The sequence below is a fragment of the Squalius cephalus genome, assembly GCF_949319135.1.
Source record: "Squalius cephalus genome assembly, chromosome: 24".
Classification (NCBI taxonomy): Eukaryota; Metazoa; Chordata; class Actinopteri; order Cypriniformes; family Leuciscidae; genus Squalius; species Squalius cephalus.
Window position 1 is genome coordinate 2,455,896 of NC_137145.1, and position 27,810 is coordinate 2,483,705.

Sequence of the window (27,810 nt, forward strand, 5' to 3'; positions counted from 1 at the left end):
GAAAATTCTGTTAAAGTCCCCCTTTAGTCAATCATTTTATCCCTTAAAACTAGAGATGCGCCGATTGATCGGCTGGTGACCGGAATTGGCCAATTTTCACGTGATCGGCCATGACCGGCGACTTGCCGGTCAGTCTGACATATGCCGATTTTATGCCGGTCAAGTGCACTCGGGCGCCGCATGATTAACATCGCGTAACATCAGCATCACACGTGCACACGGAACGCACATTTAGGAACCTCGTAAATTACGGCCGTTTCACACCGCAAATGTCAGCGGCGCGTGAGCAGTGCGGGTTTTTTTTCGGCGTGCATGTTAATCAATAAGTGCATTCACACCGCGAACAGGAGCAGCGCAAGCGTCAAACAGGAGCGTCGCGTGAGCAGCAGTGAAGCGCGGGTTTCGGCGTGGGTCTATTTTTGCAGCGCTGCTCACGCTCAATTAAAGTGAAAGCACACTTTTGATGGACAAACTAAAAATTATTTCACACAAAAAGTGCTCAAAATGCACAGAATAAGTATGTCTGGTGTGTTTTAACAAGAACTGGAGTATGTCAGAAAAGAAAACGAAGACTCAAAAATATTTGTAGAAGATTTACCCATTTAAACTTGTTTTCATTATTCAGTTTTGGTTGCAAGTATGGTTATGATTATAAAAAAAGAAATAAAGTAAACTTGCCAGAAATTATAGAAATATAGAAATATCTTTATACTGCAAGGCTATATATATATATATATATATATATATATATGTGTATGTATGTGTGTGTGTGTGTATTTCCCACACCAGGAGTAATTTATATAGTTTATATTTTAGTTTATCTATTTTATAGCGATTATCTGTTCAAAAAATGATCTATGTTCTATGCAAAATGTAAAATGTTCTATTAATGAAAAGATAGAAAATAAATATTTGTGTGTGCTGTAAAGTGGTTAGAAAAAATGAAATTGGAATCGGCTAAAATCGGTATCGGCAGGTCAAACTCGATGAAAAATCGGAAATCGGAATCGGCCTAGAAAATTGTAATCGGTGCATCTCTACTTAAAACTCATATTTGATCACCAAAATTACATATTGAAACGTTTTTTCCTTGAATTTTTTTTCTTCATGCCTTAAAATAGCTTGAATGTAACTCGACACCCTTGCCTCATTTAGTATGCGCGGTTCTATGAATATGCAAATGAGCCCCGCCTCCACTCACTCACTCAGCTCAGAGATCCACTGGTTGACGATCACACGTTGATCTGATTGGTTACAAGGTAGTTTGTGACGTCAGAAACACCAGCGATTTCAAAGCGTGTTTTTGAGACTGTCTTTGGTTCACTGCAGTTTTAAGGAGGAAATACTCAGCAATGCTGTCGACTTATGAATTTACACATGGTTTGTCTTAAAGCAGATTAAAAACACCACATAGACACATAAACAACATTAAAAGCTGGATTTTCACCACAGGGGGACTTTAATAGCAGGGATTGAGTTAACGTGGTTATGGTTGCAACATCAATTAATGACCCATCTTTTGCTTGCTTTTTTCGTAAACAGTCTGGATGGACTGAGAAAGTAGCATTGCATTTATAAATATTAATGTGTCTACATATAAAGCGAATTCTGTTTTCCATGCTATACCCCCTTTAAAACACTTAAACTCTCAAGGGTTATAATATATGCTGAGGTTTCGAAATGAATCATGAATTTCGCATTAGTAAAGAGTTTTATTCATGGCACTAATCCATCAGGCCCCAAAGAAAACTTATTACAGTATGTAGTTCATATTTAAATGGTTGGTGATTGTTTAAGCTATCATTACGAGCGCAGAAATTACACTTGTACAGTGATACTGACAGGAGAAATGTGTGTTGTGGAGCTTTATCAGAATAGCTCGAGATCACTCAGCTCTGTTACACTGGCTTATTTTATGCTATTAACATGTTAATGAGAGTTTGCAGGATCGCTGAAGGGTGGTACGGTATCTCTCATTCCAGCTGACACTCGGGCGTCTTTAGTTTACGTCGCCTGACTCGCCTCACATGTCTAAAAATATAACCCGACTGGGAAGGCTTAGACGAAGATATTGCTTCAAACACAGAACCAACAAACCTGCCGACGGCACTTGTTGTAGTCATCTCTCCGGAGGTTTGACTGGGATTACAGTTGTGCTTTCTGGGACATATGGTGTTCAGTATCGAGAGCGACGCTTGCGACTGTAACTCACTGAGATTCAGAGCCAATCCTGAGCTAATGGAGAAAGACTCAAGTGTGCTTTCTGTCTGACATGGAGGTTGATCTTCAGGTTGATCGTTCTGAAGAAAAAGCATCGCATTCTCGTTCGGCAGAAACAATTATACTCGTTTTGAAGTGATTGCTACATATTTAATGGGTCTTAAATGCACCGAAAGAGCCATTAGACGATGTTTCTAGAGAATGATGCAAATGGATGCAGAACAAACCCCTAGTGTAAGAATTTAACTACCAAATCAAACGTTTGTGACATGAATAAATCCTCAGATAATGAGTTGTGATGTTTCATCATGATTTAATCTGACATTTTATTCTCTTATAATATTTGCTGATACCTCAAAACATGCTGCGATACGGTTTGATTAAATTCAGGGGCATGTGATCGATATATATATCAATATTAGATTACACTTAGTTTTGATTGTTCACTTCAGACATGCTACTTACTGTAAGTAACTTTGCAACTACATGTCAACTAACTCTCAGGTCTTATAGTTAGTAGAATGTCTAAAGTGGACCATCGAAATAAAGTGTTGCCGATATTGTGCCCATTTTACACAAACAGTTACATATTTATTAACTCATAAACACTGCCAAAATTTAACATGAACATTTAATAGAACATGTATCTGAATTCGGACATTCACAACATAAAATGTTGTTGTTTTTTTGTAAATTTAAAAACTAAATAATGGGGTAAAAAAAGTCGTTCATCAGTCGTCAGATTGTCTTCAACAATCAAGAACGTCTTTCAGTATTTTGCGCTCTCTAAAATGTGCAAATCTAGTATCCGCACTCGGACACGCACAACAAAATGTGGCTAACATTATTGTGTCAAAATAAATGTGCCTCTTTAAAATATATATGATGCATTGATACTCTTCAGTCATTAGTCATTTGATTTTTATGAATAAATCTTTATCAGTGTATGATCAGATGCACCATTTTCACCCGCTGGTCGATAAAACTGGAGAAAAAATCCCACAGATTTACGAGCCACCAGACCATAATATGTTGAGGGCGGACTCTTCTGACTAGGACTGGTAAGAAACCACCTAGCAACAACACAGAACACCTTAGCAACCAAATAGCAATCATCCACAACACCTTATAGGATCAAATCTAGTTTTTCCTGCTATGTAAATATCTACTGCATTAATCATACTGGGCTACTGGGTTTGTGACATATTTCTGTCATTAAATATCACCCTTTGCTTCTTCGTTTGACCTTGATTGTGTGTGTGTGTGTGTGTGTGTGTGTGTGTGTGTGTGTGTGTGTGTATGTTATGAAGAAAGTCACCATTTTTTGTATTTATTTAAGAAGGGAATCTCAGTATTTCACAGCGATCGTCGTCTCCAATGCAGACTCTAACTGCAAAGCCATTATTGTTTTCATTATTGATTTCACCTTTAAATTGGTTATTTGTTCTGGCCATTGCTATTTTAGTTTTATTTTAGTTTAAAAAATATTTTATAATAAAAAACTATTAAAAAAATTATTAATACAATTATAATGTTTATTAATATTTTGAATTTGCTTTTTATTTTTATATTTTGAGTTGTTCATTTTAGTTTAATTTTTTAGAAATCTAGTTATGTGCTTTTGTCATTTTATTTGTATTATTATTATTTTTAAATATTGCTATTTAGGGTTTATTTCAGTTTTAGGTTTATTTGTAGTTTTTATTTATTTCCAGTTGTGACCTTTCTAATTCTCTTTTGTTTAGTTAAAATTTGTCAACTAATATTTATATTTTATTTTATTTCACCTTAATTTCAATTAACAGCAATGTTTTTAATAGTTTTAGTTAATGATAATAACCCTGGTACAAACTGTTTTTATCATTTTCACTGCTTGGAGATAATAAAGTTTTTAGGGCAAAATATTTTGGTTTCTGTCGAGCAGGAGCTCTGAATGATAAAACATCTTAATGGTCACACACAAGCCCTATTCGGACGGGACTAGTTTAACATGGAGAGCTGGGTAAAGTAATAATTACCAGGGGCCGTATTCACAAAGCATTTTATCTTACCACTAGGAGTACTCCTAAATCGCACAAAAAGATTTTAGCTAGGAGTTTTCTCTTAAAAGTTATTCACAACGCCTTTCAGACCTACTCTTAGTAAAGGAAAATGACAACTCCTAAACTAAGAGTGAGTCTTCGTTGCTATGGATGACGTCATTACTCATGCACGAGCTTGACTGAAGTGACCACCTTGATTGGCTGATGATTGTAACGTGGGAATGATTCCAAACCCCGCCCCTACGATGATGAGTGACAGGTCTGAGAATGCGTGCGCTACACAAGTAGTGCGAAGGACGGAAGATGATGAATAACTGAATAAATAGCCTAAATGAATAAAGAGTAAGGCAAAACAAATAGCCTAGTAGCCTAATGAAACATATGGATTGATGCAATATCTTTGCAACATTATTGAATTAATCTGTCACTATATGCCTCTGCCTACGTTTGCAAAGAGAAGAACATTCTAATTTGATTCACAATGATACATTACAATTAGTTTACATGCAATGAGTAGCCTAGTTTTGGTTGTTGTTGGTGGCGTTATTACATCCCTAGTTATGCCTACAATGCAGAATTGTTCCCTCGCGATTGGAAGCTCCTGTAGCGCCGCATACACATTTCAAAACATCGCAGCGTGAAATGCCACAAAAAGCAGTTTGTGAAGGTCTTAGTGAGTTAGGAGGAGTCCTCTCGACTTCTTTTAAAGGTGCCGTAGAATGGATTATTTTATTATTTTATGTTTCCTGGGGTGCCCTTATAATGTTAGTATGTTTTTTAGATCAAAATTTGTTATAATTTAGAAATAAAAGGCATATTTCCTAGCCTGATTTCATTCCCTGGATTGAACACTCTGTTTGAAGGGGCGTGTCTGCTGTGAGACTTCAGTGTTGTTGCCCACTGCTGTGATTGGCTGACATGCTTGCATATGAAATATCTGGCATTACATGTAGAGCTATCTGGAAAACTTTTACTATTACAGCTTTTATACGTTTTTACTATTACAGCTATCGGGATTAACGAATCATGAGAAGTTTTTTAAGTATTTAGATCTATTCCAGCATTGAGCAGATGACAGCCTGTTGATCGCGTGAATGAAGATCTTATCACTGCAACGCGATCTACTGATGCATAAACAGTGTTGAACAACTTTGAGAGAAAGATTATCTGTCTGAACTTGAACAATTACACATCAGAAATTCACATAACCCACTGGTTCTCCAGAGGCTCGGATGAAGGAACTAAAAAAATACTTTTGTGTTCATTTGTACATCCAAACACTGAGCAACTGCCATGCTTCGTTCGCTCGTTTGCAAGCCACGATGTCTCTCGAGGAAAAAACAATATCGCGCTGGATCTAGATAACACAGTGTAAATTATTGTTAATAAAATCACTACTTACCGCTTGCGGGAATATAACGTTAGTTGAAATTGCCCCCTTCGTCCGTTTGAGACGCCGAGAGATGCCTGGCTGATATGTTCCAGGTTAGAAAAACAGTCCGTGGTGAAATGGGCAGAGCAACTAACAACTTCGAATTAAACTGTAGCGGTATCAGATTATAGATAGATCTGCCATTTTCCCTATGATCCTCCTCCTGCTTGTTTCTTCACCTGCAGAACTTCTGATGATTCGGCTGCGCAGTTCCGCCTGGCACTGAGCATGGGCTGGCATATGCAAATTTTTAGAGGCGTACATATTAATGATCCCAACTGTTGCGTCACAGTCGGTGTTATGTGGAGATTCGCCTGTTTTTCAGGGGTGTTTTTCAAAAACGAGATTTAAATAAGAAGGAGAAAACTATGGTGTTTGAGACTCACTGTATGTCATGTCCATGTACTGAACTCTTGTTATTTAACTATGCCAAGATAAATTCAATTTCACATTCTAGGGCACCTTTAAGCTGTCCCAGGCTTAGGTGCTACTTTTAGGGCTAAAATGCTTTGTGAATTTCTCTTAGTCAAAAAAATTAGGAGTCCTAAAGTTACGATTGACACGCCCATTATTTTTAGGAGTTGCTCCTAAATTCGCGAGTTAGGAGCTACTTTTAGCCTTAAAATTCTTTGTGAATACGGCCCCAGAGCTCTGTGATTTTAGTCCCGTCCGAATGTGCATCTCAGTAATCATGTCGGACAATGTCAGTAAAGATTACAGCGACTTTTACCTTCAGTAAAAAGGTCCGGAAAAATGATCTCAGGTGATACTAATCCCGTGCGAATAGACCCGCTGTAAATATGTCCGTAAATATTCCATCATTTCCTGTTTAAAAGTAGTTTTCCGCAGTTTTTCAAGTATGGAGACGCTTTTAAAAGCATCAGTTGTGTTCTAGACGCTGGAACGAGTCTGTGGCAAAACTCAAACTTATTGTGATGCATTCATTTGTGGGGAAGTTAATCTAGCCTGTGATTCTGATTGATTTTTAAAGGTAAACTACACATAAGCATCAAAGCTTCCTCAGAAAAAAATGATGGGGCCCTTAATTGCAATTCAAGTGGGAATCTATAAGTCCGAAGCGACATGGACACCGATCAACTGCGGAGAGGAAGAGCTGGAGGTGATTTGTCTTCTGTCAGACGATGTTCTCCGGCATTAGATGTAGATATCGAACCGAGTCAAGTGTGTGCGGGTTCAAGTAGTTTTCCTCTACAGCTGAGGACCCTTCTGCCACCCCCCACCCCCCCTCGGTTATTAACGTCTACATCATGGATGTGTTTCAGAGAATGCGATTCCCAAGGGAAAATACAGACTTGAATCGATGATCCTTGAATAACACGGACCGAACATCAGTCATCACACCGAAGCACACATGATCTGTTATTAACGGTGCTCATGTCAGACAGATGATAACACTGTTAATCTTCCGTGAGGAACATCTGTATTATCTGGTGAAGCAATTAAAGTCAACATGAAATACTTTTTCTAATACACATTCCTGGTTTTATTGTGCAGGATTTATTGGTTATTCCGAAGCAAAATAAATTCTTATCTTTGTTAACTTTTTTTTGGCTGATGTATCAATTTTTTTTCGCTTATATAGAGACACTTTTAATCTCCTCAATTCAATTTCTAATGGATAAAATCATGCAAAAGTAAAAGAGTTGCAAGCATGGCATCACGTTATTTCGATAGACATTCTACTAGAGCTGCACGATTCTGGATAAATTGAGAATCACGTTTTTTTTCCTCTTTTAAATAGAGATAATAATTCTCCCATGATTCTGAATAGATGAGGTTCTGACAAAATGTTAATTTCTACAGTCTATAAACATTTTTTTTATTTAATTAATTTGAATTTAATTTGTTTAAAAAAGTTTGAGTGAATGATTCAATGACTCACTCATAGGCCGCATTTACACTGCAGGTCTTGATGCTCAATTCCAATTTGTTGACTATATTTGTTTTTTTTTGTTTTTTTCATGACCATCTTACATCTTCTTTTAAAAGTGACCCGTATCCGATATCTGCATTTACACTATACACTTGGCGAAACAACCAAAGGTAGATGTACTGACCCGGAAAAGAAAGTAAAAATGGTGCGATTTGCAATGAACGCAGATCAAATGATAATACAATATGATAATATTGCTTTCTGCACCATCATTAAAGGTCAGCAAAACATTGGTCTCTAAAGAGAAAAAAAGAGAGCACTTGTGTCAGCCTGAGTCATGTGATCACGATTGGTGTCCATATCATTCACCACCGTCACTTTTTCAATGGCGTGACACTCGCATTGACGGGAATATCCGATCTGTCTGCTTACAAGACAGATACAAATCTGATTCATATCAGATTTATTTCCACATATGAATGAGGCCTGAAACCGATCTGAGAATATCGGAATCCAAGTGATTTTTTCCTGCTTACACGTTTATGGATCATATCCGATCTGTGTCACATGGGAGGAAAAAATCAGTTTTGGGTCGCTTGAACCATATGATGTAAATGCGGCCAATAAGACACTTGCTTCTTTATTGAATGAATCAGCGTTTTTGAACGAATCTCTTAAATAAATGATTCAATGGCAAATACATTTTATAACAGTCACTTGTCGCCACCTACTGGTGTAACGATGTAATATATACAATCATTATTTGAAGCACCAAGTTACTTTCAAAAGGTGATTTGCTCTATTTTGATCATTACCGTAGACAACAGTGTTTAAATCTGAACTATAAACTTTTATCCCAGTTCTTCTGTGATAATATGAATGTTTGTAACACAGAAATAACGATACTGTGTGTTTGAAAAGACAGTTTGTGAAGATCTCTCTGGATCTGAATGTTCACTGTGATCGTACTTGTCAAAGGTTTAATAGACGTATACAGTCGTTGTCATGTACAGTGCTATGCATAAGTTTAGACACCCATGCTAAAGTTGACTAAAAAGAGGAATAAAAAATCATCTTTTGGAAACTGAACTTAATGCCTTAATTTAAAAAATTAGGAAAAATCCAACCTTTAAGGACACCAGTTTTCTTTGTGAATGAATAATGTATCGTAAATAAATAAATGTTCTTCCTTAAAATACAGGGTGCATAAGTTTGGACACCCCTATGTTAAATTCCCATAGAGGCAGGCAGATTTTTATTTTTAAAGGCCAGTTACTTCATGGATCCAGGATACTATGCATCCTGATAAAGTTCCCTTGGCCTTTGGAATTAAAATAGCCCCACATCATCACATAGCCTTCACCATACCTAGAGATTGGCATGGTTTTATTTCAGTTAGCCTAATAGCTGGTTTGATTTGCATTGAGAGATGATCTTATGGAAAGTACCCCATGCCAATCTCTAGGTATGGTGAAGGCTATGTGATGATGTGGGGCTATTTTAATTCCAAAGGCCAAGGGAACTTTATCAGGATGCATAGTATCCTGGATCCATGAAGTAACTGGCCTTTAAAAATAAAAATCTGCCTGCCTCTATGGGAATTTAACATAGGGGTGTCCAAACTTATGCATAGCACTGTATGTGTTCAAATCGAGATCATGATCTTTAATGATTAATCATGCAGCTCTACATTCTGCTAACTGTAAGCAATCGAGTATTAGTCGTCTGTCTGCTTAATATCTGCTAACACTTTATTTTGATAAATAAAGACATTTATTTATTTATTTATTTATTTACCTACAGACTATAAGTAACTTTGCAACTACATGTCAACTTATTCTACCAACCATAACCCTAACCTGAGGGTTAGTGGACATGCAGTTGCAAAGTTACTTATAGTTAGTGGAATGTCTAAAGTTTGACATTGAAATAAAGTGTAACCACATGTTATCTTTGAAAGTAATGAAAGTGCCTCCTTCAAGAAAATTAACTGATGCGTCTCTACAGAGTCAGTCAAGGCGTCTTCTAGGAGAAGGTTAAGACTTAGCAAAAGCCAAAAAGATAACTCATGCCATCTGATCCGCGAGATTAATCTTGTAAATGGCTTCTCGGTTATAAACAGGAACAGCCGTTGAGCGGTGAACAACAGTCCTGCGCTGATCCGATCTCTCCTGTAACTCCCGGGATTCCTCGACTGACAGATGAGTGATGAAACTGCTGATTTATTCCCTGAACCCTGTAATACTTCACACACTGGATTGGATGTTTTTTCACTTTCTGAAACATTGACATCCAGTAAGAGATAAATAACAGTCAGGGATAGGGCCGTGTGTGTCTGCTCTGTGAAGGACGGCCGGGATAATGGCGTAAATTGTGTATATACACACAAAATTAGATAAATATCTGTACAAAACGGCATCTTCCTTGCAGAGTAAGTCAAGTAAGAGCGTTTGAAATGAAGAAAACAGCCTCTCTGAGTGACTTGACTACTGGCTCTTTTAATATACAGTCAATGAGTGTAAAGGAAAGTCGCTGCTGTGAACAGACATGAATATTTTAGCTCATCCTCCAGTGACGAAGAGCCCCGTGTTCCTACACCGCAAGCCAATGTAGGAGCTTTAACATTTGCAGAGAGCAACGGTACACCTATGATTAATTTACCATCTGGGCCACTGAAGATTCATGTCTTTTAATGCAAGAAAAAGCATTTTATACGCTGGCCAACTTAACATGGCAAAAAACATAAAAAAATAAAACTTTAGAATGGTAGTGTATACATATTTACAATACATTCTGTACTAAAAATTACTTTTGCATGAGATAATATTTAGAACAGTAATCTAAAGATTAGCTCATGCAAATGTAATATTTAGTTACAGAATGTGTATATGTACAGTAAATATGTATACACTACCATTCAAAAGTTTTTTTAATGTTTTTTAGAAGTCTCTTCTGGTCACCAAGGCTGGATTTATTTGATCAAAAATACAGTAAAAATAGTGAAATATTATTACAATTTATAACAGATGTTTTCTATGTGAATATATAGTAAAGTGTAATTTATTCCTGTGATCAAAAGCTGAATTTACTCCAGTCTTTAGTGTCACATGATCCTTCAGAAATCACTCTAATATGATGATTTGATGCACAAGAAACATTTATGATCATTATCAGTATCGAAAACAGTGCTGCTTCATATTTTTCATATTTTCACGGAAACCGTGACGCATTTCATGATTCCTTGATGACCAGGGGCCGTATTCACAAAGCATTTTATCTTACCACTAGGAGTACTCCTAAATCACACTAAAAGATTTTAGCTAGGAGTTTTCTCTTAAAAGTTATTCACAACGCCTTTCAGACCTACTCTTAGTAAAGAAAAATGACAACTCCTAAACTAAGAGTGAGTCTTCGTTGTTATGGATGACGTCATTACTCATGCACGAGCTTGACTGAAGTGACCACCTTGATTGGCTGATGATTGTAACGCGGGAATGATTCCAAACCCCTCCCCTACGATGATGAGTGACAGGTGACAGGTCTGAGAATGCGTGCGCTACACAAGTAGTGCGAAGGATGGAAGATAATGAATAACTGAATAAATAGCCTAAATGAATAAAGAGTAAGGCAAAACAAATAGCCTAGTAGCCTAATGAAACATATGGATTCATGCAATATCTTTGCAACATTATTGAATTAATCTGTCTCTATATGCCTCTGCCTACGTTTGCAAAGAGAAGAACATTTTAATTTGATTCACAATGAAACGTTACAATTAGTTTACATGCAATGAGTAGCCTAGTTTTGGTTGTTGTTGGTGGCGGCGTTATTGCATCCCTAGTTATGCCTACAATGCAGAATTGTTCCCTCGCGATTGGAAGCTCCTGTAGCGCCGCATACGCATTTCAAAACATCGCAACGTGAAATGCCACAAAAAGCGGTTTGTGAAGGTCTTAGTGAGTTAGGAGTCCTCTCGACTTCTTTTAAGCTGTCCCAGGCTTAGGTGCTACTTTTAGGGCTAAAATGCTTCGTGAATTACTCTTAGTCAAAAAAATTAGGAGTCCTAAAGTTACGAGTGACACGCCCATTATTTTTAGGAGTTGCTCCTAAATTCGCCAGTTAGGAGCTACTTTTAGCCTTAAAATTCTTTGTGAATACGGCCCCTGAAAGTTAAAAAAGAGCAGCATTTACTTGAAATAGAAATCGTTTGTAACATTATAATTTATGCCTTTACTGACACGTTTGATCAAATTAATGCATCTTTGCTAAATATAAAAAATAATAATTTCTTAATTTTTTTTACTGGCCCCAACTTTTGAACAGTATTGACCCACTGTTTATATGTTAAATCAATAACTCATAAGAAACCACTCAAATGCATGGCCTCTCATGGCTTATTGCTTTGAGCATGATGGCCAGCTAATCTTTGATAATCAATAATCATTTTTTATATTATTCCACCAAGTAAAATAGTTCAATGTCTTATATTGCATTACTATAGAATTTATTTGATGAATGTATATTGAGTATTTTACAGCTCTGATCTATGGCTGTGAAACGATTAATTGCGATTAATAAAATAAAAATAATTTACATAATATATGTGTGTGTTCTGTATAATTATTTTGTATACAGTATATAGAAACACAAATGCATGTATATATTTGCATGTATACACTGTATATACAGTATAATTAATGTTATATAGGCTATAAAGATAAATATTTTATATATAAATAACACATTTTTCTTAAATGCATACATGCATGCATGTTTATTTATATATACAAAATAATTATACACAATATGATGTAAACAAACTTCTTTTGGATGCGATTAATTGTTTCACAGCCCTACTCTGAACATGACGGATCCAGTCAGATCTGTTTTTATAAACGTCTATACGTTTTTTCAGGATCTCTCAAGCATTGATTCATGTTCCATTGTCCAGAGAAAGATGTTCACACCGATCAAGCCTACGCCAGACCGATAACCTCCGCCCCCTTTCCCAGAATACATCTGCCAAATAGTTGAAATTAGCCTCACATTCCCCTTCCTCTGTTGTCTAGCTGAACAAAGTGCCGGCGTTCCTCCGTGAGCCGCAGGTAAAGGGTTCACTCCTTTGTTCCACCGCCATTCAAACCATGTCTGTGATCTGCATCTCCACAGCCGCTTCCAAAGACTATTTTAAACCCCCCATCTCCCCCCCGCCCCTCCTGATCCGACTCCGACTCTATAATAACCCCGCACATCATCTTATTGTGTTTCTGCAATTTTCATGATATTGTGCCGTCTGTCTCCAGATAGCCAACCAGCCGCTAATTCCATCCCTTGTTTAGTCACATGGACGCATTTTATGTGCCTTCGGTGTGAGATGTTGCTCTGACTATAAATTAAGCCCTTGATGCTTTGTGCCGATGGCCGGGGCTTTCAACATGCCCACAAGCTTCAGTAGATGAGTCAAGCTACTCGTATAATAATGAACAGTGCATTAGGGACTTATTGCAAAAAAGGAAAAATAGAGGGGAGCTTTAATTTGATAGATGTTTTTATACTTTTGGTTTACATGCGGACATGATTAATGCATTAAGTTATTGGTCCAATTAAAAGAGAGTGAGAGCTTGAAATATGAAGTTATATCAGCACTTTGGCTAAATTAACGATGGCATCAGAAATCTTTCTCTTTGTAAGTTTGTAGCTTGGGAAATGCAAACACACCGAGGCTTCGTTACCTTTCCTCTGACAGCATGCTTTCCATCTCGTGCCGGCACAGTTCAATAGTCCCTATGGGATTCTGCACACATATCGGTTCCCTTCATTGGGAAAAAGTGCTGGTAATGTGAACACAGCCTATTAGGTGATTCTCCAGAGATGTTTGTGGGCGTCAGAGAGTATACCTGGGGAATTAAGAGTATTGTATTGTATTGTGTGTGAATATTGTATTTTCTTTGTTCTCTTTTGCGCCAGTCATCTGTCTTCTTGGTCCCCCTCATAGATCGCTTCTTAAGAATTCGATTTAATTTATTCTGGAGAATTTGTGCTTACTTCTAGAGGTAGTTCACACAAAAATGTAAATTCTGTCATTATTTGTATGAATGTCTCACCCTGACCCTGTATGAATTTCTTGCTTCTGCTGAACACAAAGTAAGATATTTTGACGTTAATGTTAATGCGCCCCTTTGACTTCCATAGTATTTTTTTTTCCCCATCAAGTGTTTGGTTGCCCATATTCTTCAAAATATCTTCTTTTGTGTTCAACAGAAGAAAGAAATTCAAACAGGTTTTGAACAACTTGAGGACGAGCAAATGATGACAGAATTTAAATTTTTGGGTGAAATATCCCTTTAAATGCACCATAAATAATGAGGCATGGCAGAATGTTTGACATATTAATAATTAATTACCATAAGCCCAGAAAACACAATCTTTTCTAGGATTTTTTCCCCCCTGCTTGCTTTGGACACAATGAGAAGGTCTGACTACTTTGTAAAGCTAAACTAAGTGCCTCTCCTCACGGAAAATATTGAATTTAAGTGCATTACAAAAATATGACAAGATACCTAAATTTATAATTGTATTTGTTGCATGTTTTTTCCATTAAGAAAACCTTTTCTTTTTTCAAAAGTTTTTACCGAAATGACACAAGAAAGGACAATCTCCGGGCTGATTAAATTTAGACTCATAGCCCCAAGAATCCCAAGAGGTTTGACATACTCTTTAAGGAAATTAATTTACTTAATTTGGGAATTCATCTTGGGGTCGTGCCTCCATTATAACCACCAACTCATTTTCTGCAAATCTATTTATACTAGGATGAATCTCATGAAGCTTGTCAAGAACAAATCCAGGTCATATTTCACCCTAAAATCAGATTTTGCTTGGTGAAAAGGAAGCCTATTTTAGGATCATATAGGAAATATATCATGATAGCATTTGGTGTACTGCCTTTTGTTTAGTTAAATAAAGAAAAAACATTGTTCCCATTCAGGAACTACCGCTGCGTGAAAACGCTGCGGGGAACGCCCCAGCGTGACGCGTCTGAAGCATGAATGAAATCAGTCAATGGAGAGATGTCATAGCGAGTGACGTCACCGACCAGGAAGCTATAAATATCCCTTGAGTAAAAAACGCCACTAGCTTTCTGCTCTTCAGCAAGCGCTCTGTGTGTGTCTGAATCTGTCGATTGTGTTTGTCTGTTTCTAGATTAAAAAGGAAATCTAGGCAGGAGTTTTTCACTATATATATATATATAAAAAAACCAGTTATGAGTGTCAATGTGACGAGCGAGCCAGAATACAAGCGATGTGTTCCCCCTTGTACCAGATTTATTACTAGAGGGGATTCACATCAACTGTGTGTTGCTTGTTTGGGAATGCAGCATGCCCAGTCAGCCCTCGAGGGGGTTGATTGTGAGCATTGCGAGCGTTTTCCTCTTCGGACTCTGCGCTCGCGGCGATCGCTCTTCGAGGAGAGTGGTCTGCTGCGGGCTCCCCGAGGCTCGGGTCCCGCTTCTGTTGAGGCAGAGCGGCGGCGCTTGACTTGGGGTTCGCAGATGGATCTCACCGGAGACGTTGAGACGGGCTCCGCCCTATCTCAGCCATCTCCGGCGGGATCCAGTGCCTCTGTCCCGGTTCTGGAAGCGCGCGCTGAGGCGGCTACTTCCGATCCGGTCGAGGCACACGATGTCCAGGAGCTTAGATTATCCAGTTCTGAGGAGCTGGATGTCGAAAGCTTCGCATCTGAAGAGACTGGTGACTCGTCACTCCAGCATACAAGTGCCGATCATGAGCTGATGAGTGTATTATCTCGTGCTGTAGAAAAGCTCAGCATCGAGTGGCCAGCTGACAGGCAGGAGTCTATTTATAAAAGCAAACTTGATGATCGGTTTCTGTCTGCACCTCCTCAGCCTTCTCGCCGGTGTTTACCCTTTTTTCCAGATCTTCACACTGAGGTGTCGAAGACCTGGGCTTCACCAGTTTCAAGCAGAATATATACACCACAGTCTAACACTTATGGCAATATATGTGGGGCTAAAACTGCGGGTTATATAACGATGCCGAAACCGGAGGAGACGCTTGCTAGCTATCTCTCTCCTGTTTCATCTTCGTCTCTTAATACACCGGCCCTTCCCTCCAGACCTTTAAAAAATACATCAGTGCTGGTCGGGAAGGCTTATTCGGCGGCTGGCCAGGCGGCGGCTTGCTTACACACTATGGCTATTATGCAGGCTTATCAGGCCGACCTGCTCAAAGATGCGTGTGATAAGGGGGAAATTACCGTGGATATTGTTAATGAGCTCAGGCAGTCTGCTGATCTCACTCTCCGTGCCACCAGGGAGACCGCTAAATCTATTGGCCGGTCTATGGCAGCCCTGGTGGCCACGGAAAGACATCTATGGCTGAGCCAGACTTCTATGAGAGAGAAAGATAAGAATGTTCTTTTAAATGCTCCCGTTTCGCCTGTGGGTCTATTTGGTGATGCCGTTCATTCTGTCACTGAGAGGTTCCAGGAAGATAAAAGGCAGACGGCTGCATTTCATAAATTTATTCCCCTCAAAGTCCGTATCTCTGGGGCTGCTGAGCGAGGGCAGCCCCAGCCACCGAGTACTTCGGCTGCTAAGAAGAGAAGAGCACAGCAGAAAAAGAGTGTCGCGTTTCGTGCCCCCCCGCAGACAAACTGGAGGGATGAGACGGGACGTTCTCAGGCGCGGCCTCCTCGCGACAGGGCTGATCTGAGAACAGTTCTTGTCGCTAAGAAGGCCACGGCGAAAAGGTCCTGACGCTGTCAGCACCTGGGCTCTGAGGGTGGTCCCCGCCGTGAGAGACTCGAGTCCACCTCCTTTAATGGTGCCCTGTCTCTCCCGGCTCCCTCAGGGGCCTGTTCTACTAACCCTGCCAAAACAGGGCGTAGAAGGGCCCGGCGAGTGTTTTCCCGAGGGACGCTCGCCGCCTCCGAGGAGGGCTCTAGTGTGTTCAGACCAGTGTTTCCCTGCCGGTGCGCCGTTACAGGGCGCTGTGTCTGTCACGCCGACTATTCAAACAGAGGCCAGCCCCGAGGGGCTGGTTCCCTTAGTAGAATTTTTGGTAGAGTGGAAAAACCTTCCAAATGTGTCTCGTTGGGTCCTGCAAACAATCGAAAGAGGTTATGCTATTCAGTTCAGGTCTCGTCCACCTCGGTTCAGAGGGGTCCTTCCCACTGTGGTGGGCCCCGAGCAAGCTTTGATAATGGAACAGGAGGTTATCACTCTTCTTCAAAAGGGGGCTATAGAGCGGGTTCCTCCTCCCAGCAGAGAGTCAGGCTATTACAGCCGTTACTTTATCGTTCCGAAGAAAGATGGGGGGTTACGTCCGATTTTAGATCTGCGTCTCTTGAATCGCACTGTAGGGAGACTAAAGTTCAAAATGCTTACTCTCAAACAGATCATGTTACAAATCAGGTCCGAGGACTGGTTCGTTACGATAGACCTAAAAGACGCCTATTTCCATATATCGATTCTTCCTCAACATCGGAAGTTCCTGAGGTTTGCGTTTGGGGGCCAAGCGTACCAATACCGGGTCCTTCCGTTCGGCCTAGCACTGTCACCCCGAACTTTTACCAAGTGTATGGATGCGGCTCTAGCCCCGCTGAGGCTTCAGGGCATCCGCATCCTGAACTACATAGACGACTGGTTAATCTTAGCTCAGTCGGAACATCAAGCGGTTCGGCATCGAGATGTCGTTCTCGCTCATGTGAAAAAATTGGGGTTGAGACTGAACACCAAGAAGAGTGTGCTTTCTCCAGTACAGAGAACCACTTTTCTTGGCGTAGTGTGGGATTCGACGACGAGGCAGGCATGTTTGTCACCTGCTCGTGTTGCTTCGATTCTCGCCGCAGTGAAACAGATCAAGCTAGGCCAGTTAATCACTGTAAAACAGTTCCAGAGGCTGTTAGGTCTCATGGCAGCAGCGTCCAGCGTTATACCCTTCGGCCTGCTGCACATGAGACCGCTGCAGTGGTGGCTCAGAACCAAGGGGTTCTCCCCGAGGGGGAATCCGCTCCGCACGATCCTGTGTTCGCGACGCTGTCTTCGAGCCCTGGTCGTGTGGAGCGATCCTTGGTTTCTGTCCCAGGGTCCTGTGTTGGGAGCTTCCTGTCGTCGCCTAGTGCTAACAACAGATGCTTCTCTCACGGGTTGGGGGGCGATCATGAGTGGTCGCCCAGCTCAGGGTCTATGGCAGGACCATCATCTCCTATGGCATATAAACTGTCTAGAAATGTTGGCGGTGTTTCAGGCTCTGAAACATTTCCTACCGGACCTAAGGGGCCACCATGTTCTTGTACGCACAGACAACACATCTGTGGTCTCTTATATAAACCATCAGGGGGGTCTGAGGTCGCGCCCTTTGTACAAACTAGCCAGTCAGATCCTTCTTTGGTCCCAGGGGAAACTTCTATCTTTGAGAGCGATCTATCTCCCGGGGTATCTAAATCAAGGGGCAGACATCCTGTCGAGACAGGGGCCGAGGCCCGGGGAATGGAGACTTCACCCCGAGGTGGTGGAGCTCCTTTGGGAGCACTTCGGTCGTGCCGAGGTAGACCTATTTGCTTCCAGAGAGACATCACACTGTCATCTGTGGTTTTCTCTCAGCCACCCAGCCCCACTGGGGCTGGACGCTATGGTTCAGGCGTGGCCGAGGTCTCGCCTGTATGCCTTTCCCCCGATTGCTCTGCTCCCAGGAGTTCTGGAGAGGGTCCGCCGGGACGGAGTCAAGCTACTCCTGATAGCCCCGTTCTGGCCGGCCCGAGTATGGTTCTCGGACCTTGTGTCCCTTCTCGACGGCTCTCCCATGGAGATACCGGTCAGGAGGGACCTGTTGTCTCAGGCGAGCGGGCTCATCTTACACCCTCGCCCAGAACTGTGGAGGCTGTGGGCTTGGCCTCTGAGGGGGCCCAGCTCATAGATCTTGGTCTCTCGACTGAGGTCGTTGAGACCATCCTCCAGTCCAGAGCTCCTGCCACTAGGAGACTTTATGCTGCGAGGTGGAATCTTTTCACCTCGTGGTGTGGAGAGCGCCAGCAGGACCCAGTTAACTGCCCGGTTGGTACAGTGCTGGAGTTTCTGCAGGACCGTCTCTCTACAGGGTTATCCCACTCTACACTGAGGGTGTACGTGGCGGCCCTAGCTGCTTACCGCGTCCCTTCGAATGGAGTTCCTCTTGGGAGACACCCACTTGTATCTCGTTTCCTCCGTGGCACCTTGAGGCTGAGGCCAGCAGTACGCACGAGGGTACCACCATGGGACTTGGCCATCGTTTTGGATGGCCTCTCCCTGGCTCCCTTCGAGCCCCTTGAAGAAGTTTCTGAGAAATTCCTCACCTTAAAGACTATTTTCTTGCTTGCTATCTCATCTCTCAAAAGGATAGGAGATATTCAGGCTTTGTCAGTGGTTCCCTCGTGTCTGGAATTCTCGCCTGGCATGGCTAAAGCGTTTCTGTACCCGAGGTCAGGTTATGTTCCTAAGGTCCCAACCACTTCAGTTAGGCCCGTCATACTGCAGGCTTTTTTGTCCTCCTCCGTTTACTACGCCAGACCAGGAGAAGCTTAATTTGTTGTGCCCAGTTAGGGCTCTAGACGCCTATGTCCACAGAACTGCCCTGTGGAGGAAGTCTGAACAGCTTTTTGTTTGCTTCGGGTCCCCCAATAAGGGGGGTCCCACTTCTAAACAGCGGATGAGCAAGTGGGTGGTCGAGGCCATCACGCTTGCTTATGAGTCGGCCGGTCAGCCTTCTCCTTTGGCTGTACGGGCCCACTCCACTAGGAGTATGGCTGCTTCCAGGGCCCTCCTCTCCGGAGTAGCCCTTCAGGATGTTTGTGATGCGGCGGGCTGGTCCTCACCACATACATTCATCAAATTTTATAGTCTTGATTTTTGCTCCACTCCTGGGGCTCAAGTTCTCTCGTCAGTTTGTGCTCCCTAATGCACACACTACGGGGATTTGTTCGCATGGGGACGTTGGTATTGCGTTCCCCGCAGCGTTTTCACGCAGCGGTAGTTCCTGAATGGGAACGTCCCGGGTTACGTATGTAACCCTAGTTCCCAGAGGGAACGGACGCTGCGTGTCCTGCCATACTCCCTGCATCCCCTGGGGCGCTTGCTTCAGAGACTATGAAGCTAGTGGCGTTTTTTACTCAAGGGATATTTATAGCTTCCTGGTCGGTGACGTCACTCGCTATGACATCTCTCCATTGACTGATTTCATTCATGCTTCAGACGCGTCACGCTGGGGCGTTCCCCGCAGCGTTTTCACGCAGCGTCCGTTCCCTCTGGGAACTAGGGTTACATACGTAACCCGGGACGTTATTAAGGATGCAAAATATATCGACCCCCATATCGGCATCGGCTGATATGTTCATTTTTGATGTTATCGTTATCGGTCCAATATGAAGATTTGGCTTTAAAGCCGATAAATAATGGTTTATTTACTTCAGCTGAGACACTTCAACATGGTGGTTTGGAGTTGAGTATGATAAAATAAAAATTAAATAAATAAATAAATATATATATATATATTTCAGACTGTATATACTGTATATATATATATAAAGTTTTTTTTTTTTTGGTAAGAAAAGTTGACTATAGGAGTGTAAAATACATTTGTTTGATTTATGTTGAAGTGTTTGGGACAGGGCTTTTAATGGTGAGACTTTTGTTTTTGTAAGCAGGCTCTCAAAAACTACTTGGATTTATATTTATGGGCATATATATATTGGTTATTGGCTTTCAAATATGAAGGGGGGTTGGAATGTGCTTTAGGTCTTATTTAGTATTATGTTTTTATTATGATTCTGATCAAATAAAAGATCTGAAAAGATTGGATAAAGCCTTGCCACACAGCCTCTTGAGGAAGAGCACAGAAAGGAGAAACTGAAATGTCTCGGAAATCGACACATGGCGCTAAAACTAATGCATTGCATGATGCTTGCGTCATTTTATCTTCTCTTTTTGATTTGGTACTTTAACAACTGGCTGATCTGGGAAGAGTGTGTGTAGTTTCCTGCCCCTTAGTCATTTATATAATCTTCAATGAGCTCATTGTTTCTGCCTTAAATTATGACATTGTTTAAATTAATATTTTTTTAGCTAACTGTTATATGTATTTGTACATTTCTGAAATACATAACAAGACAGTTTCCTCTGATAACAGATCACTCTAAATTGTTATATGTACTCTTGCACTTTCTGTAAAGCTGCTTTGAAACGATGTGTGTTGTGAAAAGTGCTATACAAATAAATGTGAATTTAATTCAATATAAATTCTCGAACTCAAACCATCATGTCAAGTCACCTTTATTTATATAGTGCTTTTTACAATACACATTGTTTCAAAGCAGCTTTACAGAGATAACAGGAAAATAATGCAACAAAGTTTGTTTCTAGAAGAAAATAGCGTCACAGTCCAGCTTAATTAAGTTCAGTGATGTTTCATTTTTGTTGTAAAAAAGTATTTAGTTAATTTATATATACAGCCGCTCTCGTCCAGCTCAGTTCAGCTCTCATATAATGGTGTCAATGCAGACAGATCAATAATATTGTTGAATATTAAATTAAATGTCCCTAACTGAGCAAGCCAAAAGACAATGGCAACAAAGGTGAAAAAAGGGGACAGTGTCAAGGAACCAAAACTCGACAGAATGGAGAATAAAACCTTGGGAGAAACCAGACTCAATCGCTCAGTTCTCCTCTGGCGAACGAGTGAACAGTGTATGATTATGATTCAGGCAGCATTACAGGTCAGAAGTCAGATTGAATTGGAACATTCAGAATATCATAACCCCAGGACACATCTGTAGGCCTGTGCACTCAACACCTTCTCAGTCTGTGTATGATCTCTCCATCTACTCTGTGTGTGTTTGTGTTGTGCCAGGTGTGTGATGGGTCCCCAGAGTACCCAGGAGCCGAGGCAGAGGAAGGCGTCCCGCCAGGCATGGAGCACATCCAAGTGCGCAGACGCTCCAGTCGAACCCTTCAGCTTCCCCCGCTGGTCTTCCGGCAAGCCGAGCAACATGACTGGAACAGCAGAGAGATGGAGTCGATCGCCCGTCCCACCACCCTGGCACTGCGCACCCCCCCGCTCATCGCCATCACATCTGCTGACACCGGCAGGTGAGCCAAAGCAGATCATGTCTTTTGTGTGGGTGCATATAATATGGACATTTCAGTAGGGGTTGCACAGCTACTGGTTTCTAAAAACACATTTATACTGGGTCACATTTTTCTCCGGCAGGATATAAACTAGGGATGCACCGATATGAAAATTTTGGCCGATACGATAACCGATATATCGGCCGATAAATCAAAATCCAAATTTTTATATAATTTTTGAGAGCCTGATTACAAAAACAAAAGTCTCACCATTAAAAGCCACGTCTCAAACACACAATTATGATGTTCTCATTATAATTTCATGTAGCCGATATGACAGACTTGCGCTGCACTTAACCATATTTTCCCTTTTGAAGTGATTCCACTCATATTTAAAGAAATTCAGAACCATCATGTTGAACAGTGCGCATCTGAAGAGTCTCAGCTGAAGGAAATAATACATTATTTATCGGCTTTAATATATCGGCCAAATTTTCTGTGATAACATGATAACATTAAAATGAACATATATTAACATATATTGGCCGATATATCGTGCATCCCTGATATAAATATTCAGATTTGAGTGTGAATGCTGTTTTTCCCCCCCTATAACTATACAGTATCAACAACCATTGCGTATCCGTCATAACATAAAAATAATTGCTTGTAAATCGTTTCAGTGCACCATTATTTTTGCAACCCACAAGGTTATCTGTGAAGAAAACATTGTGGGAGTCTTTGTAAAAACACTTGGATATTTCTCAGCAATGGTGTTTCATCATCGCCAGTGATATAAAAGTAAGAATGAAATGGGCATTGTGATAAAATCGACTTTACTACTAGCTCTTCAAATCCTGTTTAGAGTGAGAAGTTCTGGGAGGGATAGATTAGAACACACTTTGACGTTTTGTCCAACGTCGCTCGCTGTGTTGCTGTCACTTATCATCCATGCAGCCTGTTCTTTCTTTGAAGGACTCTTTAAAGAGGCACAGCTGAAGGGTGTCTCTCCAGGGCTGTACGCTGATGGATGAAAGAGAATTTGTGGCTTAAGATCAGTTTCTCTTACTGTATCCACAGCAATATTCAATGGGATTTAAGTGTGAATGTTTTTGCGTCTTGTATTTTTGTAGTCCTCACTGTTTCACACTAGATTTTTCACCTTTACTGCAGACAAAGCGAGCGCTGCTTTCTTGTGCAGAACTTTGTGGGTGGTTGCTTACAGGCAAAAGAGCCCAATATTCAGGGTAGGATTGCATCGTGTTCTTACAGTCTTGCTCAAATTGGGATTTAAAGTACACTGAGCTTTAGTAGCTGCTTCTCAGTTTGGAACAAATTTGTAGACAGAAGTGGTATTGAAAAGCCATGCATTTCAGTTTTGTTAAATTTTGTTTCTCAAACTCTCACAATGGTAAATTCAATTTCTCTTTGAAGTGTGATATAATTAATCATTAAATTGTATATTTAAATATGTAAATAACATTCAGGAACTGTATTTATCTTGATCCAACAGACCTTATTCACAGCAGCGCCATCTTTGATTTTGAAAGCGAGGGTGTGAGGGATAGACGTGCATCTCTTCAGTGTGGTTGTACTGTTATTTAATGTGTTTTTGGATTATTCTGCTGACGAAACACTGCAAAAATGATCTTTCCAGTGAATTTCAGCATTTCAATATGACCTGTGAAAAATTATAAATGATCTAGGAGCTTTTAACAGCGGATGCTAATGAAAACACTAAATCTACTACTACTACTAAAAACTAAAGGTTTTAATCAACCATTATTCCTGTAAATATTTAGTTTATATATATATATAGGGTTGCATTTCAGCTGTAAATGCCATTTTTAGAAGAGGTTGTTTAGGGTTTAGATGTTGATAGACTGAAGTTTAACATACTACTGTACAAGTTTATCAGGCCAATGTAGTTATTAGCATTGACCTCATGTTTGTCTTGAAAGTTCTTGAATTTTAAAGATTCTACATGGGTTGAGTAGTTTTTAGAGATAACTGGCGTTCTTCATTAGCTGGCAGCATACATGTATGCATGTGTCAGATATGGCCTTATTCTACAACAAAGCGAAATCAGTGGCACCCCACCGCTCACAATCAATTTCCTCCCGTGGCTGGTCTTTGAAAAGCTGCGTCATCTTGGAGCTACATTTTATTCTTAGGCCAAACTAGTCATGCACTAATGTAGTGTTTCAGTGTGGCAGGATTCAATCAAACCTTATTGACTGGGTGCAATCTCCCTCCATTAACGTCTAATAGTTTACAAGGTTTTATGAAAAGATGGAAGTGCCGCTTGGAACCAAGGACAGATTTTCTTTTTTCTTTTTTTAATGTCTTCTCTTACGTTCCCCCACAGAGAAAACACTGTTGGATCTATTCACATTGATGGGAATGAGAGAGTAATTTCCTGTGAGGCTCGTGAATCACAGACATCCAGTTTAAATGTCACAGTCATTCGCCCTGTAAAGTGAAATTAATAGAATACCTGACGCACTTTCTTGCGATTGCATTACAGATTTTCTGACCTGTACAAACTCCAGAGATTTGTGCTGCTTTCTAAAGAAGTTTCCTTCATATATTGTCTAGTTTGGCCCCAAGCGTGGTTCATTTATAATTCACTGAGTTTCTTCAACATGGTTTCTCATCTGCTGCTGATTGGGTCGATTTGACTGGCCCGTTGGCCACCCTTTTAGTGACGCCATGATTGTTTAAATCAGCTTAGACACTGATTCTGCTGAACTGTGCACTTTCATGTCAGAAAGGTATTACAGAAGCATGAACAATCCTAAACACCTTTCATTATAGCTGACCTTTACTGATTTTGGGGTTCTGTAGATGCAACCGTTGCATATCTAAATTCTGAAAAGGTTTTACAGACGTATGAAAATAGGAATTTGTCTCTTGCCGAAAGCCATGCTGTGCTGGAGTGGCATCGTATCAGCAGCCTGAATCAGCCGTGGACCGGAATACAATTTTTATGTGTCTGGTGAGTCATATTCTGCCAATTGAATGTGAATACATCTGGGATTCGGTTTGAAGTTTGTGCATGCTTTGGCATGTAATAAATAGATCATGCGTCACGCTCCATGTAAAGCATAAAAAACTGATTTTCGCAGTTTTATTCTTTTGCGTTGTGATGCAAATTATGGCTCTGCATTTGCACATTCCCAATTACACAGATTATTCACATGCTTGTTTTTCAGTATAGAGGGTATGCATTGACCCGCGGGAACACACTCGCTCAGCCGGACTAAGTGGCAGAAGAGCTGCGGAGTGACTGGAGTTAATAGAGGAAACTGTGAAAACGCCAGTAAAACACACGATTATCAGTTTAAACTAAAGGTTGGACTCGATATAGTGTTTCTTACAGCTTACCACAGATCCAGTGATCATGGATATTGACATGCAGCAGGAATCGTGTTTCCTGACATTTATATGAGCCTGATTTCAACGCCTGGGAAATACATAAAGCAAATTTGCCTGTGAACACTTTATATAAATATAATATAGTTAGGTTTAAATCCATGTGATCATTCATATCAATGTTAGATATGAGGAGCTCTTTTCCAAAACGCTATAAATCCATTTAAATAGTTTTCAGGAAAATAATTTTTTTTACCTAGACCCACACATTTTGTGAATATTCAATTTATCCTGTTAAAATGTTTTTTTGGCTCAGTCTGAACATGTTGAACAATGATTATTAAATCAAACAACAAAATTGTTGATGATAATTTCAAAGTTTTTTTTTTTTTTTTTCAAAACGCTATAAATCCATAATTTTTTCCCCAAAACACTATAAATCAATCAACTTTTTCCAAAAATTGATGGTTTGTCTTTAAAAAAAAAAAAAAAAGGCATAATAAATACATTGGCATTCAGTAATGTGTCGAACCCATAAAAAGTAGAACCATTGTCCACTTTACATAGAACAAATCACGACATGACCTTGTGTATGAGTAAATGGCGTTCACACCAAACGCGAATAGAGCGTCTGGCGCAAGTGATTTTCATGTTAAGTCAATGTAAAGACGCGTTTACGTGCATCTGGAGGTCCTGCGGCCCAAATGAGGCGTTTAGCGTGGTGCGGACGCGTGAATGAAGCGAATTGAGCGTCGTGGTTTGAGGGTGAGAGAGCGAGCGAGAGAGAGAATTCTGATTAGTCCAGAGGATATATCGCGTTTAGGCTAAAAATAGGTTTGGCGCTTATCGCGGTTTGGAAAGAAACTGCATCTTGCAGTACATTTTAAACAAGGAAATATAACGATTTGGCATGAAACGTTGATGGAGCAGTGAATAGGTTCAGTAAACAGCAAAATGACACGACAAACTCATTTTTTTTTTAAAATGGCGTTTATCGTGTTTTGGAAAAGAGCTCTTCATATATCATCATATCATCCAGCACTAAATCTTGTGTAGTTTTTTGTCAGTGTTTATTTAAAATCATCCAATTATGCAGAATATACAATGGTAAATATTTAATTGATGAGTTGTCAATACAATATATAGAGTGTGATTTTACCCCATAATTCAGCATATTGACACAATAATCACTGCAAATCCTGGATCCAGTTGTTTCTATGAATTGCAGTGATTCATTTGCTTCTCTGTTCTGTATCTTTCAGCAGTCTGTAAAAATATACCTCTTCTTTCTTTTTAAATCTAGTTGTTCAGTCAATCTCACAGCTCTTTCCCGTTTTCCGCGTCATTCACGCTGAAAACAAATGAGGTCCGTGGTACTTGACGATACTTGGACGTTTTGCTCTGTAATGTAAATTTCACACACCAATATCGAACAGATTTACTCTACAGATTTACTCCAACTCTGAGCGAACTCTCTGCTCCTCACCACAGGGCTTCTCAGGCGCTGCGAGCAAATCACTCCGCAGAAGTAGCAGTGCTTCGCCTTCTGAGAATATAGTTCCCAGTGTGTGTACGTTTAGAAGACGGACAAGGTGTCTCATGTGACCTTGTTATTTGTACACGCTGTGACTATACAAATCACAACATGTAAATAGGAAAATGTTGGTGTTATTTTGTCACTTATTGGGAGCAGTATGCTAGCTGGAGCCATTTATCTCCAGTCTTTGTGCTAAGCTAGGCTAGCGGTGGGTGCGTCAGACAGAGTTACGGCACGCACGGAGATGAAAAGGGTATGTATGGACTTATCTAACTCTGGGGGATAGGATGAATAAGCTAAAGTCCCAAAAAGTCGGTGTGTTCCTTTAAAGGGGTCATATAATGGTACATGCACTTTTACAAGTTGATTGTACTGAAATGTGTGTTGGCAGTGCCTGTACACAACCATCATAAAATGATAAAAATCCATCCAATGTTTTTTTTTAATCTCCTTATATGGTTTCCCGTCTCAAATCAAGCCGTTCGATTTTGTGACGTCACGAGATCGGACGCACCTCCCACGATTGTTGATTGACAGCAGCGTTTCAACACAGACCCGCCCTCGTTCCCTCGTGAGCGAGCGGTCATCATAGTCTGCATTGTTGATACGCTGAAGCACTGTCTATGAGCAGAATGGCGTCTAATCGATCGTGGTGTTCTGTTCTTGGGTGCAATAAGGAACACAGCAGTCGTTTTAATGTTCCTAAATCCGAACCGCTGAAGACGCAGTGGCTGAGTTTTGTTTTCGAAGGGAATATTCCCCACGATCAACGTCAATGCTTTCATGATTGAGCGAATCATTTCACACACCAGACTGCTTTACAAAAGAGGGTCAGTATAAAGCTGGTTTTGCTAAAAAGCTGTTCCTGAAAAAAGGATCGGTACCAACTATTCGTGTTCCTGCTGCACCTCCAGAAGAAGAAGTGAGTGTAACGTTTTATTAACCTTTATATTAATCTTTATATTAATCTTTGCAAATCGCTGGCACGCTTCACAATGAATGCGGCTAAGATTTACACTCAGGGTACATTACGCCATGTTTTCTATGTACGACGTTCTCAATATAATTCATAATCCCACGTTTATAATGAACAACGCGTTATGGTTATTGTGTTATGGTTATAACAAACGGTGTCCGCACAGAACAGAGGGGCGGGGTGAGCAAAGCTCATTATCATTTAAAGACACA

General features: G+C 40.5%; 1 protein-coding gene across 2 annotated transcripts in view; it reads left to right on the top strand.

Annotated features, from left to right (window-relative positions):
• LOC307152273 (3',5'-cyclic-AMP phosphodiesterase 4D-like) overlaps positions 1-27,810 on the top strand; it is a 296,084-nt gene that overhangs the window by 52,874 nt on the left and 215,400 nt on the right. For both annotated transcript variants that reach the window (XM_079860768.1, XM_079860771.1), the window contains one exon: positions 21,493-21,731. In XM_079860768.1, the coding sequence (XP_079716894.1) occupies positions 21,493-21,731 (239 nt within the window). The remainder of the gene's footprint in view (positions 1-21,492; positions 21,732-27,810) is intronic.